This window comes from Musa acuminata, chromosome BXJ1-4 (assembly GCF_036884655.1).
Source record: "Musa acuminata AAA Group cultivar baxijiao chromosome BXJ1-4, Cavendish_Baxijiao_AAA, whole genome shotgun sequence".
Taxonomy (NCBI): domain Eukaryota; kingdom Viridiplantae; phylum Streptophyta; class Magnoliopsida; order Zingiberales; family Musaceae; genus Musa; species Musa acuminata.
In genome coordinates, this window is record NC_088330.1 from 29,383,682 (window position 1) to 29,403,337 (window position 19,656).

Here is a 19,656-nt window from a genome sequence, read left to right on the forward strand (position 1 = left end):
TGTAGCCACTTGCGACCAAGATAGGTCGGCCACTGTAAGGCTGCCGCACCCCATGATTTTTCTGTTGCATACATAGTCATTGCCAGCGATTAGGTTGATAACCACCGACAAGGTCGTCGCCCTCAATAATACAATTATCAATAATAAGCTATCAATAATGATTCATAGATTATATACGAGGAACCTCGTATTGCCTATAAGCAGGTGATAGGATGGATTATATCGAAAAGCATATCGACAACATAAACAAATTATTTAAGTATCGTAAATCAAAATTGAATAATACATTTTCACAAGTGAATGATGCTAATTAATATATTTAAATATAAAATATATTTAAAATATTTTTATGATCTAAAGTATTTGATTTCAAAATACGGCTCCAATACTAATTGTAAGCATAAAAACTATAATATACTATTATTATGCAAAAGATTTTAATACCAAAAATTAAAATCAAATAATAATATATTAAATATACGATGCATACCTTTCGATACTACTTAGAAAGTTTTTATTTGATATGTAGGCACACTATCATCGGATTTGAAAGCCATAGTGATGTTGGTTTACAAGAATAGTTGGACTCATCTTTTCATCTCTTTCTATCGTTCAAATAATCATTATGAGTGATGGGTTATGGACAAATGAGAAATGAGAGATGATTTATAATCTCTCAATAACTAGTTGTTTTATTATCCTATTCTTTTATAGGTAAGAATGGAAAATCTAAGATAAATAATTAGAAAAGTCACTCCCATTAAAATTATCTCATAAGGAATTCTACTATAATTAAAATTTCTTTCTATTAACCGATAACCATAATCAAAATTCAATCATCTCTATAATATATCTTATCTAATTTGATAAGATAACATAATAATATCATATATAATTAACATATAGATAGTAAAGATAATCTGCATAGACTCATATAGCATAAGAGTCATTGGCATAGTAGGATGAATATCACGGAAAACTGATAAAAGAACGTCTTTCGCCTTTAACATAGTTGACACAGAAGTCGCTGGCATGGAAAGACCAATATCATGTGTGGCTAGCATAGAAGTAGTGGAAAGGATCTCCGTTGACATAGGTGAGATAGTAGTAGTAAGAGTCATTTGCTGCTTCGAGACCTATTTAGTTATGTATTTACTTTAGTTCTTGGTAGCAAGTTCAAGAATATAACAATGTGAACATCGGCTTGCAATCGTACTCCAGCCTTACAGCACACTTTTTAACATTATTGAGAAAAATACTTGTTTACATCCAATGCGCTCCATTAGTGAGCTGATCCATAAATAAAAACTTTTCAATGCAATGATAACATTAAGAAACTTAGGAGTTCACAACTAATAGTATAATAAAAAATTATAATTAATTTTTTTTAATTGACAATCACATTTTTAAGATTTGTATCACAAGTCAGATTGAAATATTATTATAAAGTAAGGACTCATGCGAGCGAGCACTAGCACCAACATCGAGGAGATGATTATCAATATCAACGATATAGGATGAAGGGCGTCGACGAGGAAGATCCTCTTCTAGTCGGAGAAGTGTTCAATCACTCGAGTACCACATCAATCGGAGAAGACAAAGAGATATATTTTTTTGTGTTAAAAGATTTTTTAAATAGTGAGCGGTCATAAGTTAATTCGGTGCCCTTTCAGCGTTTAAAGACTTGATGAGATATCCAGTAGTGAAGATCACGTTTAAAGCATTTTTAGTAAAATAAAGTATCATGAATAATATTAAGGATGGTAAAGATTGATCTCTAAAATGTTATGAAACTATATTTTATTTGAATAAAACAAAGAAATTGCATGTGACGACGCTAATGGCCAGAGAAAAGATCGATCACTCTCAAGAATGATCTAGTCGAGTTTTAAAATATCATGGATAGTATATTGTTTGATCACTGTTAACAATAATATTGTGCATGATCATGGTCTATCTTTTATTTATCATGGATGACAAACATCGCGAACGGCAGAGATCGCATCCAAATAGCACATGCAACCACGATCAACTTTCGAGAAGATTCAAGCACCAAATCAACCTAAAAGATATAATCATCATGTTCGAGGCGTCCCCACCAATTTATCATGTCCTCTGTGGAACGTCAGTATCTCCTCTGGCTTTCCATGTTCCCGATAACCATAAGCAACAGATGCATCCAAGAATGCCAGATGTTGTGACGACAGGCTGCATTAAGTTTTGCTACACCTACGTATAAAATGTGCATCAATATTTTTATGGGTTAGTGTTAACATGGGGTTAGAACAAGAGACTCACATCATTGTCAACATATTAACTATCTATAATGTTTACCTTTGTGTATGCGATTTAATTAGTAAAGGCACTTACGCGCAATTTGTTGAAGAGAGAAAGACCGATCATCTAATCGCGAGACTTCTTATTAAATCTTGATTGGAAGCAGAGAAGTCGACTGCTGTTAGGGCCTCCATGGGCTTCTTCACGGTCGCTGTTAAACGGGCATGGCGTGGCATGGCATGGCGTGGAGTGGATAAGTATCATTACCTTTCTTTCCTTTCAAGGGCGTTTAGGAAATGACTACAGCGCGTAAAGATTGCGCGTGGATACCAGGGTATATTCCGGAACATCAGAAAACGCCTCTTTCCCTGTTCGAGTACGATCCCCACATCGTCTCTCCACTCTCATCCTCATCCTCATCCTGCTCCGCCCTTTTCCCCTTGTTCTCTCTCGCTTGACTGGGTGGCCGGCATTTAGCTTCTACCTTCTTCGTTCCATTATTTGAAAGAATGGATCGCGTGTCCACTCAATGTCTTGGTGAAAGAAAAAAGGGTTTAGTTCCTTTCCTCTTAATTGTCCTTCCCTCGTAGCAGAAAAGAGGCAAGAAAAACCAAGAAAATAATTCGGGGATATTTAATGGTGGTAAAGCGCGAGCGCGATGCTACATCATCATCATCATCACTAGCCTCATCATCAGCAGTGGTATTTTACAGGGGGACGGATATGGATAGTTCTGCAGCAGTTTTTGCCCTATCTTTTACTTATCCGTCCTTTCCCAGCGAAATGGCGCCAGGTGAGGCACGACGCTCCTGCAGTTGCTCTAGAGGCGCCTCCCGCTCACCCTCCTTCGAGAAGGGGATGTCCGACGCATGAGCACCACTGCCTCACTCTCTCCTTTTCGTTGTCAACGTTGTTTTCTCCCACTGTTGGCCCTCGAGCCGCGGTCCTGGATCCGATCGTTTCATCCATCCATGGCGTCGCTCCTCTCTGCTACGCGCTCCCAGCCTCTCTGCTTCCTTGGGTGTCAGGGTGACGGCTTGTTTCCGTCTTCTTTCAGGTGCACACCATCTCTGTTCCTTCTCAAACCCTCATTCTTGCTTTGCTGTTGTCTGGTTTCTTTTGAGGATAAATAAAAATTATGGTGTAAAAAGTGAGCGAGCGTCAGATAGGAGTTGCAAGAAGAGATTAGAGTGTCGGTTGTAAAAAGGATGGAGATAGACGTAGAGATAGAGATAGAGATGGCAAGAGATAAAGATAGAGAGTCGGTTATGCTGCTACCCCACCCACCGTTTCTTCTTGCGATCAGGTTTGGGTTTGATCGCCGATTCGGGAATGGGAAAAAGACGAGGCACGTGGGGAGTCCTCCCCCGTCCGTGGCTTCGCCCACCATGTGCGGTCAGAAGAGGGATCACCTGTCCGATCCCAACCTCAAGGTCTGTTACCCTTCACCACCGACTTCACCTCTGTTATGAATGGCAGCAGCTTTGTTACTCTCGATGGAGTGATCCTAATGCACAGATGCCAACCCTACCCTTCTGTTATCTTGATTTTCTTTTTTTTTTTTCCCTGTTTTCTTGTTGGTGTTCTGTTTGCTGTTTCTTTTTCCTCTCTAATTATTATTACTAATGGAGCCTTTTTGTTTCTCCCTTTCTTGGCATCACGGGGTTGGATAATAAAATCATGAATGCAGATTCTCAGGCTTGCCCGAGAGAAGTTCACCCAGGAGATATCCTTTAGATCTGAGGATAAAGATCTTTCACTAGCCAAGGTAATGTGATGTAGCTGATACTAGCATGTTCTTCTGGTAGTATAATCTGCTTTGGCAGTTTAGTGTTAAACTAATTACTTATTTCTTCTTCATTATCTTTCCAAGGAGGATTCATGTGGATGAAGTTGTATTTGTAGCAATACCTTTTATATAAACAATAACTAGTGTGACGTTTCTTTTTGTGCCCTTAGTCACAATCTTACGCTTGCAGTACACTACTGTGGAACACCTCATCAATCACTAAGGTTTCTTATCTTTTCTGTTTGTCCATCATTACATTTGGCACATGAGCCATATCTTTGGAAAAGTAATGACCCGGAAGCATCATAGACACCTCTAGTTTGATTTTCAACATCATAATTTGATTTCTTTTTTCATTGCAATCCTTAGAAAGTAGGATGGCTTTGTAGAGAATGGTGTTTGAAAGATTGGTACTTGATTCAATTGGTTCTATTTTGTATCTTCTATGCTGCCCAATACTTTTCTGGAAGTATCCTCAATTTCATGGAAATGGAGTATATAATGGTGTACAACTATTATTGCCTCTTTATCATCACATATGTAATGTGTAATCACACATAGACACTAAGGTACGGTAGCATGTCTTGCTAGTGACTACCATTTTCATATTCACTGATGGAGAGGGCATCTGTACCACCTGGAATCATATTTTTCTCTTCTTAAACAAGTGTCTACTTCATAATATGTGAACTTTATCTATTTAAGTATGAACTTCATTTTTTTCCTTAATTTTTTGATGTGGTTGTATTTTCTGCAATGGTGATTGAACTTGTCGCTTCACCTTGTGAACCCATGTTTACATGACATAACAAGGGTGTAGGCATGAGTCAAACTCAGCTAGTCACTGTCACACTTGGTAGGACCTGTTTGGTCTAGGTTTCCAGCTGTTGTGTTGATAAAGAAGATGTCAGCACCAGTACCAGCAAGCTGCTACCAACCATTATCCCTTTGAAGCTAGATAAGAACAAGAAAAAGAAGAGAAGAATGAAGAATGTACCTGGGACATTGCCCACAACCCATTGTTCCTGCTGAGAGAAGGCCTGTGAATCATGTGATATTGAGTACCATGAAACACATCAGGAATCCAGCAGCACGAGCAAGTTCAAATGGCATCTTAAACTATAGTTTCCCACATCTGATGATCTGAAGCATCAACTTATCAAAGTGTGCAACATAGGTCTCTAAGTTATAGCTATAGTCATTTATTCTTTTATGTTTGGGTAACCGAACAAGCATTTAATCACCATACTCTGAGAAATACATCACTCAGTCTGTCATACCATAAGGCATCAGGAAACAATTTGTCACCACAGCTCACCAATCAAAACTGAGAATTATAATCAACCTTCCGAAGCATATATCTTATTTCCTAGTCGCATCTTATAAAACAAAGACAATCTCATCTCCCAGTCACATCTCACAAAACTAAAACAAAGAAACTGTAATCAAGAATCTCACAATGTCGTGGGAATACCTACTTTGCAAGTCTCAACAGCTGATCACTTTACTGCAAAGCTCAGTCCAACTATTCTAGTACTGCTGAAAACTTGTTGCACATCTGTAAATTGACTTTTGAATATTCCCCTTTAGCTACACATCAACTGATAAATCTGACCTTTTTGGTTTTGTAACTAGGTTACTTTATTGTAATGTACATTAATTTAGACTATCTACTAAGGATTGTGCTCCCTTTGAGTCTACTTTTGTGTTTATTACCTGTGCTGCAATCTACCTACCTGTGTTGGCATTTGACATGTCTTGCTTTGTCAGCCTAGCACAGTGCAAAATGCAGCCAGTTGCTGCATTATTTCTTAATCAGTATCATTTGCATAATCAAGATAAAAGGAAGTACATGCAACATCTTTTTTATTTACTATAAATAATTATCTTCTTTGCCTGTTGTACCAACTCTGATTAGGACATGCAAGGTGTTATCATTGTTTAATGATTTACTGTAAACTTTGTTGTAGGCATTGTTACTTGTTGCTGCTGAAGATGAAGCTTTCCTGTCTTTCAATCGAGACATGGATGCTTGTTCATTGCTAAGTGAAAGGAAAGGTGCAACTGGTCAATTCAAGGCTCTTTCAGAAGTTACAGATGTGGAAGATATTTCTTTAGCAGGCAAGACCATATCTGGGTGGCTGAAAGAGTTGGATGTGATAGCAGCAGAAGTCAAAGCAGAGTTGATCTCAAGGGAAATAGGTTGTCATTTATTGGAAGTGTTGGAGGCTGTAAACGTTGTTCTTTTTGATTCAAGAGGTTTTAGAAGATTTCCTGTTCTTGTGGATTCAAAGTTTTCATACTTGCACACAGTGCTTAGCTATGGATGTGGCAGTGGTAAGTCACCTTTTCTGGCTTTACACTGCAACATTAGCAATTGTTCATAATAACCAAATGTTTCTTCTGCTTATACTTCTCTCTGGAATGTTCTTTTGTCAACAGCCATAATGTTCAGCATCATATATATTGAAGTATGTCGAAGGCTTGGTGTTACTGTTGTGGGTTCTCGGGTTGGGGAAGATTTCTTGATTTGGCCGCAATCAGGGAATCTAGTGGTGTGTTCTTCTTTGGTTTTTTTCCTCCTGTTCTTATATATTTGCACACAACTGTTATACTTGTAATACAGAAACATGTGTCTCTTATTTGTTCCAGCTGTTTGTTTCCCATTGGATCATCTCCACATTTTTTATGGTTAGCATGTTTATCAGTCGGTTTTGTATCTAACTCCATTTATTATGCCTGCTAGCTCTTCCTAATCTATTTTTCCTTAAACATACTATATGGAGTTTTTCCTTCTTGAGTACTTTTTCAACCAGCCACCAAATGTCACAAGTCTTTGTTGCCTGATTATGACAAGTTAAAGTGGATCAAACCTTCTTGAGAGTATTCTGTTGTTTCCTAAAATTCAACTGTATCATCGTCTAAAGCCACAAGGATCATGTCATTCAAGTAATAGTTCTTTTTTTAATGTTTTATTATGTCAAAGCTAAGTTTTTTCCTTGCTACCACAGGAACTGTTCAGGTCTGCTTCAGGACATAGCCTGTTTGCTACAATAAATGGCAGATGTGTCAAGGATCCTAGATCAAAGGCTTCTGAGTTGGATAGTGGTTCACTTTTAAGGCTTGATATAGCTACAAACAGAGACATCATTGGAATTGCTCTAGCTAATCTGATTGTATGTGATGACAAACATAGCAGATTCCACTTATGTTTTGTGACGCTGGACGTTTTGCCTAGTTAATTTATCACGACTCGACTACATGACCCTAGCCTTTTCTATTCATTTGCAGAGACTTCACTGGAAACGGGCTTCGAAGGCAAATCATGGCTTGATGTTAACTTCTCCACTTAGGCCAGTTCATCCTGGAAAAGACAAGGCTAACATGGGGGATACGTCACTTCCACTGTTGCGGCCCCAAGAACTCAGGTATTTTTATGTTTTAAATACAACATTTAATCTTAAGTGATCTTTTGCAATCATCAGGCTTTTCAATATCAAAATCAATGTTCTCTTGTCATCAAGGTTGTTTAAAATTTATAATTATCTTAGAGCATATTCACATAGATTGTTGGATGCACAAACACAACAGTTAACTCGAATGAATGTGTTTCCCAGTATTCTATCTCAAAAGTGGCAAATGATACCTATATAGTTGGAACTTTATGGCTTTGCTGTTGTTGTTGTGTTTCTCAGTATTCTGTACAAAGAAGAAGAAAAGATAGGGGAACATTGGAAAAAAAAAAACCATTATTATTAAAATTATATTAACATCATTGAGTAATTGAAGAACAAGAGTCCTATGTTGTGGTATCATTATGCATTATAATAGCTATGGGATAGTCTAATCTTGACCAATATTTAGTATTATAAGTTATTTAATAGCCATTTTTTTAAAATAATGCTAAATACAAGTCAATAAAATGGTAAATATGCTTAAGCATTAAAATCTTGATCCATACCAGTATGATCAAAGGTTGGACTAGTGTTGTACAAATACAATATATCGACACTTGGTACGAGATTATTTTGTCCGAAACACAGAGAAGAGGGGATGAGGAGGCAATGGTGGAGGTGGCGATGTGTACTGGTTGAAGAGGGGGGACGACAATGTAGACAAGGAGGCAAAGGTGGAGGAGGAGGTGGCTGAAGAAGAGAAGAACAAGAGGTATAGAAGTAAGAAAGAAGGCAGCTACTTACAACTTACAGAAACAGAAAAAGGAAAAAACTCCTGTTTCGATACTGTGTGGTTGGCATATCTCCTGATACAATTAGTTTACTAGACAATGATCTTAGTTTACCATTGGATTAGGTGAAATTGTCCAGTCCACATGCTGAATTGACCATCAAACCAGTAAATACAGTCTATACGGCTATTATGGCCAAAACTTTAATCCTTGAAAATACTAGTCATTGAAATGTAGCTGACAAGATTCTTTAAGGTGTGCATTGAGAGCTAACCAGAGATGTTTTGCTTTTGTATATGAATCCAGTAGGAGCTTATTCATGAATCTTGAGCAGTCTTGTCAAATTTACATGCCCAAAGAAAAGTGTCAAACTATTACTGCATCTAGAAGAAGATTCTCTTTTTTTAAGTTGCTGACTGATACAATCATGGTTGCATATTTTGTCTACTCTCCACATATGGGAATGCGAATTGCAAGGTTGGCCTTTTTCCCCATATTTTTTACAATTGTTTTACCAGCCTCTTTGGACCACATGAGACTGGATATTTGTGTTGCATTTCCTTAGAAAACTAATATAAGCAATGTCATGTGGTTGTCTGGTCCACAGATGCTCAGTAAGGGTGGATATGAAGATGTTAGTGATGCCATTACAATATATATATTCCTCTTGAAGTCAGTAGTTTTGTGATACGAGTTGGTCAATGATCAAATGAAGATTATTATGTCATAGTTGGTGTGATATGGATGCACTGTAGGAAACTAAAAATCTAACTTGGACCTTCATCAATTACAGATAAACTAATGTAGTTGCATTTCGGTGCATACAATCAGCACTGGCAGTGATGGTTGAAACATGCACTGGAATGAAATAGTAAGACCTAATTTTTGTTGATTGATGAGCTGGTGGATTGCTTTTGTAGGGTTTTTCATCCTCAAAATTTCACGTCTTTATAGCCTCTTTTGAAAAGACTGGATTCATTTATATTGTTGCTTCATATAACTGATCAAACGATTATGAAAGTTCGTCCTATCTAAATTAAACAATGGTTAAGATTTTGACTACCGATGTCAGACATATCAACCCATATTTTTGGATAAAATAAACTAAAATGCTTTTATCTAATAGTATTGTGTACATTGTCAGACATCTTTTATTTGTTTTTTTGAAGGTTGCTAGTAGTGGCATTTTGGTTGTTTCTTGTGCATTATGTTCTAGAACAAAAAGAGGAAAAATTGAGGGGGCCTAGAAGCCATGTTCATCCCTTTATTAGTTCCAACGACAATATATATTTATCTGGATTTTAGTTCAGTATAGGACTTTTTTTTAAGTGAAGCTATATTGCTTTAATTTGGTTCCAAGCATGACTAATATAAGGCAGTTCATTGAAAGAAAATCCACTTCTTGACCTAACTTCTAACATTTATCCTTGTAAATGTTAGGCAGTTCATTTTTTTTAAAGATGTATCAATGTCACACTATATGATGTGATTACAAATGTTGTGCATCCATCCAAGCAATCCAATTTTACTCGATTTAGTACATTATGGTATGGTCAATATTCACTCCACACGAATAGCACAATTCTGGGTGATTTATATGTGATACATTGCAGGGTTAACTGGATGGTAAGGTTTATGAGCCGGACTTGTTGCCTAGTTTTGGTCTGGTAATTGGCTTGAACTAAGAATAGTGGGCCTGAATCGAGGGCTAAGTCTGGCTTGATTTTTATATTTTCTTAAACCTAAAAATTAAAAAATAAAAAACCCTAACACTTAACCTCTCTTGTGTGTTCTCTCAATTCCCCTACTCTCATGTTCATCGCTGCTTGCATTATTGGTTGCTTGCATCTAACGACATTAGCATCCGCCACCATTAGTCATGAGAGATTAGTACACTCCTTATCCTGCTCTGTCACATGACATGGGAGTGTCTATTTTACTATAATCAATTCGTGTAAATCTTGCTGATCCTATTGTATTCTCTACGGCTCATAATGTTTGTCCTATAGCCTTTAATCCAGACCTCTCAAATGTGACAACCCGTAAGCCAAATGAGTTTTAAGCTCATTTTCCAAACTTGTAGATGGCCCAACTTGATTGAATAGCCTGAATTGATTGTTAAAGAGTTAAAGGGCGCGACTTTATAGGTTGAAAAAACTCAATCTCTTAATTTTCCAAATGTTTTATTAATAGATGGTTTGGTGGGCAAATTCAAGGGGAGAGTTGATTCAACTTATCTTCATGACCGAGGAATGCATTAAAGGGTTTAGTTATTAGCTGCAAAGCAATAAATTTCGTAATTCCCTATGCATGGAGGGTTATTTCATGCACTAGTATTTATTTTGGTGTTTTAGAGTTAGAAACAGTTTAGAATCTGATTGTATTTGACAGAAACTCTTTGATTTCTCTCTTTTAACTTTGTATCTCTTTGGTTTACCATAGAGTGGTGGATTTAGTCTCTATATCTCTTGGATATTTCCTCGAGTGGTGAGTCTTTTTTTTAAGTTATGTATCATTATTTAATTATCCTTAGGGTGGTGAGTTTTTGTATCCCTTTGTGATTTTATACTTGGTGAATCCATTTATCTTCTTTCCAAAATATTTCTAGCAAATACAACTATCAGCTTTTCAAAGTCCATTCCTCAGTACCCCAGTATCAGTTTAGTATTAAAGCTCAAGGCTGGAGAGCATGACAATACGGAATGGAAAAGATATAGTTGGTGAAGGTAGTGGCCATGAAGATGATGTTGAGTTCTTGAGGTTGCAACTTCAAAGATTGCTATGCAATCTATAGAAAAAGAATGAAATCCTTGAAGAACTTCATAAAAGAAACAACCAGCATGAAAATGATGCCCAAGAGTTAGATTCTGACGATGATACACCTACTCACCCAAGGGAGTTGAGAAGATACCAAGCAAGGTGCAGAGACTAAGACGAGTGACAGAATAAATACAATCCAAAGTTGGATATTCCGGAGTTTGAAGGTAAAATCAGTGTTGATGACTTTATTGATTGGCTTAATACAATGGAAAGAAAGTTCGAGTTTCATGAACCACTAGAAGAAAAGAAAGTAAAGCTTGTGGCACTCAAACTAAAAAAGAATACATCTTTTTGATGGGAAAACCTGAAGAAACAAAGAGAACATGAGGGAAAGAGTAAGATCATGACATGGGAGAAAATGAAAAGGGAGTTGAAGAGGAAATACTTGCCTGACAACTATAGGCAAGAGATCTTTCTCAAAATCTATGATTTCAAATAAAAAGATCTTAGTGTAGAGGAGTATACAACATAGTTCGATAATCTCATGTTAAAAGGAGAGCTTGTAAAACCAGAGGAGCAAATCATTGCAAGATACTTAGGGAGATTGCTAATGTGGTTCAACTCCAGCTATATTAGTCTTTGAATGATGTGAGCAAGTTGGTTTTAAAAGTTGAGAAGCAATAGAAGTTTGAAAAGAGTTCTCGGTATGGGTCAAAAGAAGGTTATATGAGAGGAGAAAATTCTAAGCCTACTCTTCAAAGAAAGGTGGTGTCAAAGGTGCAAGACACGGGTGAAGGATCTGCTGGCAGCAAACAAACACCTAATTCTTCTACACCAAGTGGTCGAAAATGCTTTAAATGTCATGACTTTGGGCATATTGCTTCAGATTGTCCAAATTGAAGAATTGTTATTGTGGTTGGAGATCAGAGTGATGGAGAAGGAGATGAAGCCAACGACAAATCAAAATATGATGATGATGAGGAAGAGGTTACTTTGTTGATCATGGTTTGTCTATTGTGTTACAACGTAGCTTAAATGTGTCCTATGTGGTTGAGGATGAAAGTTGGGTGAGAAAGAATGTGTTTCACACCAAATGCAAATGTACTTCTCATGGCAAGATGTGCTTGCTGATCATTGATAGTGGCAACTTTGAGAATATGGTGTCTTTGGAGATAGTGTAGAAGCTAAAGTTGGACACAATCTTGCATCAACATTCTTACCAATTATGCTGACTGCAAAAGGAGAATAACATCAAAGTAACTAAAAGATGTTTAGTTTTGTTTACTATTGACAAGCATTATAAAGATGAAGTATGGTGTGATGTGGCTCTTATGGATGTTTGTCATTTACTAATTGGGTAGACCTTGACATTATGATAGGAGGGTGTTGTATGATGATTACAAACATACTTATTCTTTTAAAGTGAATGAAAAGAATATTGTTTTAGCTCCATTACAACCTTCTGAAACCAATCCACCAAGGAAGGAAGTTAGTGCTCTTATGACCTATGGTAAATGCAAGAGTGTACTAGAAAGAGGTGGTGATGTTTTGGCTCTAGTAGTAGTAGAGGAGAATGAAAAACACAAGGAGCCACCAGCAATCATGAAACCAATCCTAGAGGAGTATAAAGATGTTATACCAGAGGAGATTTCACATGGTCTTCCACCTTTCAGAGACATTTAGCATCAAATAGATCTTACTTCAGGGGTTGTGCTACTTAATAAAGCAGCCTACTAAATGAGCCTCTAGGAGCATGAAGAACTTCAAAGGCAAGTGAATGAGTTATGGAAAAGGGGTTGATTCGGGAGAGCATGAGTCCTTGTATGGTCCTAGCCTTGTTGGTGCCTAAGAATGATGGTTCTTGGAGAATGTGTGTGGACAGTCGCACCATCAATAAAATCACAATTGATTATCGTTTTCCTATTCCAAGGCTAGATGATTTACTTGATCAATTGTGGTGTTTTTATTTTCTCTAAAATTGATTTGAAAGAGTGACTATTACCAAATTAGAATGGGGCCTGGAGATCAATGGAAACTAATATTTAAAACTAGGGATGGTTTGTATGAATGGTTGGTTATGCCATTTGGGCTATTTAATGCTCTTAGCACTTTCATGAGATTTATGACTCGCATACTTAAGTCATGCATTGGGTCTTCTGTTGTGGTTTATTCTAATAACATTGGTGTATAGTAAGAGTGAAGAGCATATGAATCATCTTAAGGAGATCTTTCTTATTTTGAGGCAGCAAAAACTTTATGCTAATCTAAATAAGTGTGATTTCTTTACTCATAGTGTAGTGTTTTTGGGGTATCTTATTTCAAAAGATGGAACCATGATGGATCAAAGTAAGGTAGAGGTTATTCTTAATTGGCCAACACTAGCTTCATTGCGATGTAAGGAGTTTCCATGGCTTAACTTCCTTTTACAGAAGATTCATTAAGGGTTTTAGCTCTATTGTTACTTCAATCACCGAATGCCTAAAAGGTGATAAATTTAAGTGGACTAATGAGGCTAATGATGCTTTTGAGATGTTAAAAAGAAAACTGACCGAAGCTCTTATCTTAGTTCTGCCTAATTTTGACAAGGTATTTGAAATTGAATGTGATGCCTCTAATGTGGGTATTGGTGCTGTTTTGAGTCAAGAAGGAAAGCTCATTGCTTTTTTTACTGAGAAGTTGAATGATACAAGAAAGAAATATTCTACCTATGATAGGGAGTTCTATGCCATTTATAGAGTCTTATGTTATTGTAGTCAATATCTTTTTGCCAAGTCATTTGTCCTATATTATGATCATGAGGCATTGAAGTTCATTAATTTCCAACACAAGCTAAACAAGAGGCATGCAGCTTGGGTAGAGTTCTTGCAATGTTATAACTTTACTATCAAGCACAAATTTGGTGTTCAAAATGTAGTTGTTGATGCATTGAGTAGAAAGCATTTTTTATTATTAGCCATGGAAGTCAAAGTAGTTAGATTTGAAACATTCAAAGATCTTTATGAGAATGATATGAATTTAAACTCAATATGGTTGCAAATCAGGTTTTTTTCAGTAATTCTCTATCTTTGTTGGTTTTCTTTTCCAAGCTAATGTCTTGTGTGTTTTATCTTGCACTTTGAGATAAGTAATTATGACTCATGGTGGTGTTTTGGGAGGATATTTTGGTACGGATAAAACTCTAGCTCTTGTTCAATTAAATTTCTATTGGTCTAAGATGTTCAGAGTTGTGAAGAGACTTGTGAAGCAATATCAAGTGTGTCATTTAGCAAAAACAAGAAGCTAAAATTTTGGTTTGTACACTCCATTTCCAGGGCCTAATGCTCCATGGGAGGATGTGAGTCTTGACTTCGTTTTGGGATTATCAAGAACTTAAAGGAACAAGGATTCTATCATGGTTGTTAACAAATTTTCAAAGATGTCTCACTTTGTTCCCTATAATAATTCAAATGATGTATCTCATATTGTTGATTTGTATTTCAAGGAGACTATGAGATTTCATGGCATTCTAAGAACTATGGTGTTTGGTTGAGATTCAAAATTTCTTAGCCATTTTTGGTGACCTCTATGGAGGAAGCTAGGTGCATATTTGAATTTCAGTTGCTCTCATCATCCACAAACCGATGGACAAATAAAGGTAACAAACAGAAGCTTGGGAAACTTGCTTAGAAGTTATGTTGGCAAGAATCTCAAGTAATGAGATCTCATTCTTCCACAAATCGAGTTTGTCTATAATCGTTCTATGCATCATAGCATTGGTAAGAGTCCTTTTGAGATTGTTTATGGTGCTAATCCTATTGGTCCTTTGGACTTAATTAAGTTGCATGAGAGTGTTAAAACAATCATTGAGAAACAAAATGAGAGGTACATGCAAATTGCTAACAAACACAACAAACACAAAAAGCATGTAGAGTTTAATGAGGGTGACTTGGTCTGATTCATCTAAGGAATGAGAGGTTTCCACCAGGCAAATTGAAACTAAAGGTTGATGGTCCATTCAAGGTGCTAAAGAGAATTGGTAAAAACGCTTATAAGATCGAGTTACTAGGAGATTATGGAGTGTCCCCAACATTTAATATGGCTGATGTAAGTCCTTATCATGTTGATGGAACAAATGAGGACTTGAGGACAAGTCTTTTTCAACTAGGGGAGATTGACACAGGGGTGCCTAATTTACTACAATCAGCTCGTGTAAATCTTGCTGATCCTATGGTATTCTCTACAGCTCACAATGCTTGTCCCACACCCTTTAATCTTGACCTCTCAAATGTGATAGCTCATAAGCCAAATGAGTTGCAAGCTCATTTTCCAAACCTGCAAATGTCCCAACTGAATAGCTTGAATTGATTGCTAAAGGGTTAAGGGGTGTGCCTTTATAGGTTGAAAAAGCTTAGTCTCTTAACTTTTCAACTGTTTCATTAATAGATGGTCTAGTGGGCAGATTCAAAGGGAGAGTTAATTCATCTTATCTTCAGGACCAAGGAATGCATTAAAGAACTTTGTTATTAGCTGCAAAGTAATAAATTGCAAAGTAATAAATTTCATAGTTCCCTATACATGAAGAGTTGTTTCATGTGCTAGTATTTATTTTGGTGTTTTAAAGTTAGAAACAGTTCATAATCTGATTGTATTTGATAGAAACTCTTTGAGTTCTCTCTTTTAACTATGTATCTCTTTGGTTTACCATAGAGGAGTAGATTTAGTCTCTGTATCTCTTGGATATTTCCTTGAGTGATGAGTTTTTTTAAAAGTTATGTATCCTTGTTTAATTATCTTTAGGGTGGTGAGTTTCTATATCTCTTTGTGATTTTATACTTAGTGAATCCATTTATTTTCTAAAAGTATTTTAAGCAAATACAACTATCAACTTTTCAAATTCCATTCATCAAATTCTCGGTATCATCACCCCGTCCCCTCCTCATCTCCACTATTGCCTCCCCTTAGTTGATCAAGGGGAACCCAACAATGGTGAAGTTTGTCTATTTCACATGGGTCAGTCACCAATAATCTCAGTAACCACAGGACAAAAGCCAAGAGCTCCTATTGGTAACCATGTAAGTATAGCTTATCCTATTGGTAACTATGGAAGTATAGCTTATGTAGGTGCATGCAAGCCATGGAAAAAAGAAATCCTATAAGGAAACATTTCCGCAGCCTACAAGTTTGGGTCTATGCCTCTGCCAAATACACCAGAGCTGCAAGTCCTAGTATCTCAACTCAAGCAATATTTCTTCTTAGAATGTCTCTATATCTATGATGAAAGGGACTCTACCAATCTCCTCTGGAGCAAGGAAAAGCAACTCTGTTTGATATCGGTAATGATTCACATATTCTTTTGATTGAGAGAGGAGAAACCCTTACTTCCCCCTTTCTCCTACTCTGCCACCTTTCCTTGGCCATTGCCCCTCTATTTCCACCTCCTTCCCGCCTCTCTTTCTCTGCCTCGCCCCTCCTCCTTCCACCACCTTGTCTTCTTCTTCCTCTCTCTCTCTTTTTTGCCTCTCCTCCTTCCCTCCTCCACCACCTTTTCTTCTTCCCCCTTTCCTCTTTGTCCTCCCCCCTTCTCTGTACTGTGGTATTTTCTGGTATGCCCGAACAACTCAGGCCCGTACTGGTCTGGCCAAGAACCTGGCATGGGTCGACACCTGAAATTGAAAACCTTTCATCTACCATCCAAAGATGATACCTAGCTCAATGTGTCTGACAAAGTCCAAGCTGGATATCATGATTGATGCATCATGAATTGGAATCATGTGAATGGGAAGCCAAAATTGAGTATAGTGTTAATGTGAATGTATAACTAATGGTGCAATAATTGTGAAGAGAAAAAATGTAATGGCAAGATTCTAGCAGTGTATTCAGAAATTAATATCGAATTACTTAACCCTATCGTGATCTTGTTCTTGAAGCTTTGGTATCACTTCATGACTTGGCTAGTACTTCATTGTGTTTGATTTTACCAATTAATATACACTTGTAAAATTGATTGCATTAGTAATTGGGAACTTTCACAATTGTAATTGATCTTGGACTCTTCCTACAGAGTGGTATTTAGTCATTATACATAACATTTAAAAGTTGTTTAAAATAACCTTGATATGAGAAGATTGAAGGAAGATTATTATATGAATAGATGGTATGAGAAGTTTATGTTTAAGTAAATTACTTAACTATAATAAATGAGTCAAATTATATTAGATTTAAAGATCTAAAGGATAATTTACAAAGTAAAGGAGAATAAGATGAGAACCAATGCTTGAAAAGGATAAGAAAATTGAGGGATACATATTTTGTACATTACTAGATATTTTCCGTCTGTCATGGTCTTGTACATGGAATTGTAGACTGTAGTCAGTGACTAAGAGCTAATTAATTTAGCAGAACAATATTGCTACAATTGCCATTTGAATAAATGGCAATTTGCAGAGAATTGGTGGTTATTTAGGAGGCTGATGAAAGTTCCTTTCCTGTTCCTCTAGTACTTTATAAAATCTTTGTTATGTAATAAATCTACTTCTGCTGCCTCATTATTCAAAGATGTGTACATGTTCAGAAGGTCTCATTTGGTCCAACAACTTAATTATGGAAAAATTTATACATTGATTCCATTGTGCATGTTTTTGGAGACTTATCTTTTTTCCAGCTCAGACTAATGTGTAAAACTCTACAACGTTTAGAGTACTTTGTGGTATAATCTAGTGAGGCAATGCTTAACAACTCTTTCGTCTTTTTTCTTTTTCCTCTGGATTTTAAGGTTGGCCATTATGGCATCAGAAAGACTGCTGATTCTTCAGCCTGACAATTGGACTTTAAGGAGAGATCATGGTTTGCTTTTGTATTACAGCAGGTAAACCATATTTGCACTATATAGATTCCCTGTTTGCCAGTAATTGCACAGGACAAATGTTTCAGAGTCGTATTTTCAGGAGGTATGTTGAAGCCGTTCAAGAACTCAGCATTTGCATGGCTTTTGCACCAGAAGAGGAGGCTGAGATACTGGAGCCATTCGTGGAGAAGTTGCACCTGCTGCGGCTTTTGTCATCCTGGGAGTGCTTGGATCAAGCTGACTCAGTGCCGGTTTCATGAATTGCCTACACAAGATTTGGTTCACTCTTCCTTTGCAGCCATGCAAATGCTGTTAATGTTGAAATCTGTCAGTGCTGGTGGCATGTCGTTGTGGAGATCACTCAAAATTGTATAGACGCAATAAGATACAAGGACGATGATGCGCCTTACTGAGATTCAATTTTCCTAGTTTTTGCAGAAACTCAAGTCTGTTGATGGAGGCCATCATCAGGATATAACACAATGCTTTATTAAGAGCACGGTCAGGGATTCCAACCTAGCAATGCACATTGCCATCAGCCACCATCACTTTCAAACTAGATACTGCAGGCGATCTTACTTGCTGCTGTCATCACTTTCACTACTCTGTTCCCTGTCCAGTAACAGTGGTAAAAAAAAATGTCTAGTGACAGGGTTGAAACGAGACAAAAAAAATGTCTTTTTTTTCTTTTTTATAAATTTTGTGGCTTTAGGGAATGTCGAGCATGGTAAATTTTACAGATTAGAGAATTTGCGTCACCCTTGTCTAGGAGCAAGACAAATCCTGCGCTAGGTGCTCTCCTTCAGAGCCTTGATTGATTATACGTGTTCTGATTGATATGGAAGGCCAAAATGATCTCTCTATTTTAATGGTGTTTGGTGATCTTACTTCCAGTGTTTGCAAAACTACGGCTTCGGTTATGAATTGTAAGGTTCGTGCAGGCCCCTACCTGATGGGGTTCTTGGTGAGATATGTACAGTTATAGAGCTTTGCACTCGTTTGATAGGGTTCATTGTGAGATATATCGAGTTCTGGTGAAATAGAAGAAACTACTGCATGGGCGGATTTAATTGAACGCTGATGCGTTTTAGAATCTTGTTGACAGGATCATTTTGAAGTGATGGTTCGTATGCGACGGCTGGATGCAAGTTGAACATGGAAGGTGGAAACTTAATGAGTTGCTGATAAGGAACCCAAGCTGCAATCTCAGGAGTGCAGAGGATAGTGATTGCGATGGATCATGAACTGCTGGTTAAAGTTCTTAACAAGGAAGAATTGGCCTTTTTGGTTTTTCGCCAATCTAATTCAGAATGCTTTTTCTAAACCGTCAATGTTTCATGAATATAAAATTTCTCACATATTTAGAAATGCTAAAACTATGATGCTCATTGCTTGGCTACCAATTAGATCTGGCGGTCAGATTTAGCTCATGATCTGCTTTCTATTTTTGGCAACAAGAACAGCTCCGGATGTTTCAGACAGTTAAAAGGAAGATTTCTTTTTGAGAAAAAAAATACCCATCTGCCAGTATGGAAATAAAAAAGGAACTGCCGACAGCATAGTGTCATAAATTGGTAGGTAAAAGACTGACAAATAGAAAACGCTCATAGATAGGGTCCAGATTCTGCTCTTATACCATAACATTAGTCATGGCAAGTTTGGTTCCTCCTTTCTTAAGTTAAAAGAGTGATCTTGTTGGCGTATGCCAGCTTGATAATAACGTTAATTGTCTTCATAATCCTTCGATGATCAACACTGCATTCTATTCACCTATGATCATCACAATTTATAATTTTGTGCAAATGATACCAAAAAATTAAT

The 19,656-nt window shown here is 37.0% G+C and overlaps 1 protein-coding gene across 5 annotated transcripts; it reads left to right on the forward strand.

The window, feature by feature from the left end:
* Positions 1-2,616: 2,616 nt before the first annotated feature.
* Positions 2,617-18,704, forward strand: LOC103982007 (uncharacterized). Of its 5 annotated transcripts, none has more exons than XM_065172487.1 (9): positions 2,617-2,979; positions 3,057-3,334; positions 3,584-3,710; positions 3,968-4,045; positions 6,037-6,403; positions 6,509-6,621; positions 7,078-7,242; positions 7,358-7,494; positions 8,559-9,220. In XM_065172487.1, the coding sequence occupies exons 2-9, from the start codon at positions 3,147-3,149 to the stop codon at positions 8,815-8,817; spliced, it is 1,434 nt and encodes a 477-aa protein (XP_065028559.1). In that variant the 5' UTR covers positions 2,617-2,979; positions 3,057-3,146; the 3' UTR covers positions 8,818-9,220. The 5 variants fall into 5 exon arrangements, 4 of the variants coding, with proteins under 4 accessions (XP_065028559.1, XP_065028551.1, XP_009397072.2 ...); XM_009398797.3 differs by lacking the exon at positions 8,559-9,220 and adding exons at positions 17,764-17,856; positions 17,936-18,704 and having other exon boundaries at positions 2,625-3,334; XR_010501986.1 differs by lacking the exon at positions 8,559-9,220 and adding exons at positions 14,324-14,406; positions 14,494-14,541 and having other exon boundaries at positions 2,627-3,334.
* Positions 18,705-19,656: the final 952 nt, after the last annotated feature.

Bases quoted from the DNA above. Each gene is read 5' to 3' on its own strand.
- LOC103982007 (XM_065172479.1), top strand. From the start codon at position 3,147: ATGAGCACCACTGCCTCACTCTCTCCTTTTCGTTGTCAACGTTGTTTT. The intron at 6,404-6,508 runs GTAAGTCACCTT...TTTTGTCAACAG, and splicing joins TAGCTATGGATGTGGCAGTG to CCATAATGTTCAGCATCATA. The intron at 6,622-7,077 runs GTGTGTTCTTCT...TTGCTACCACAG, and splicing joins CGCAATCAGGGAATCTAGTG to GAACTGTTCAGGTCTGCTTC.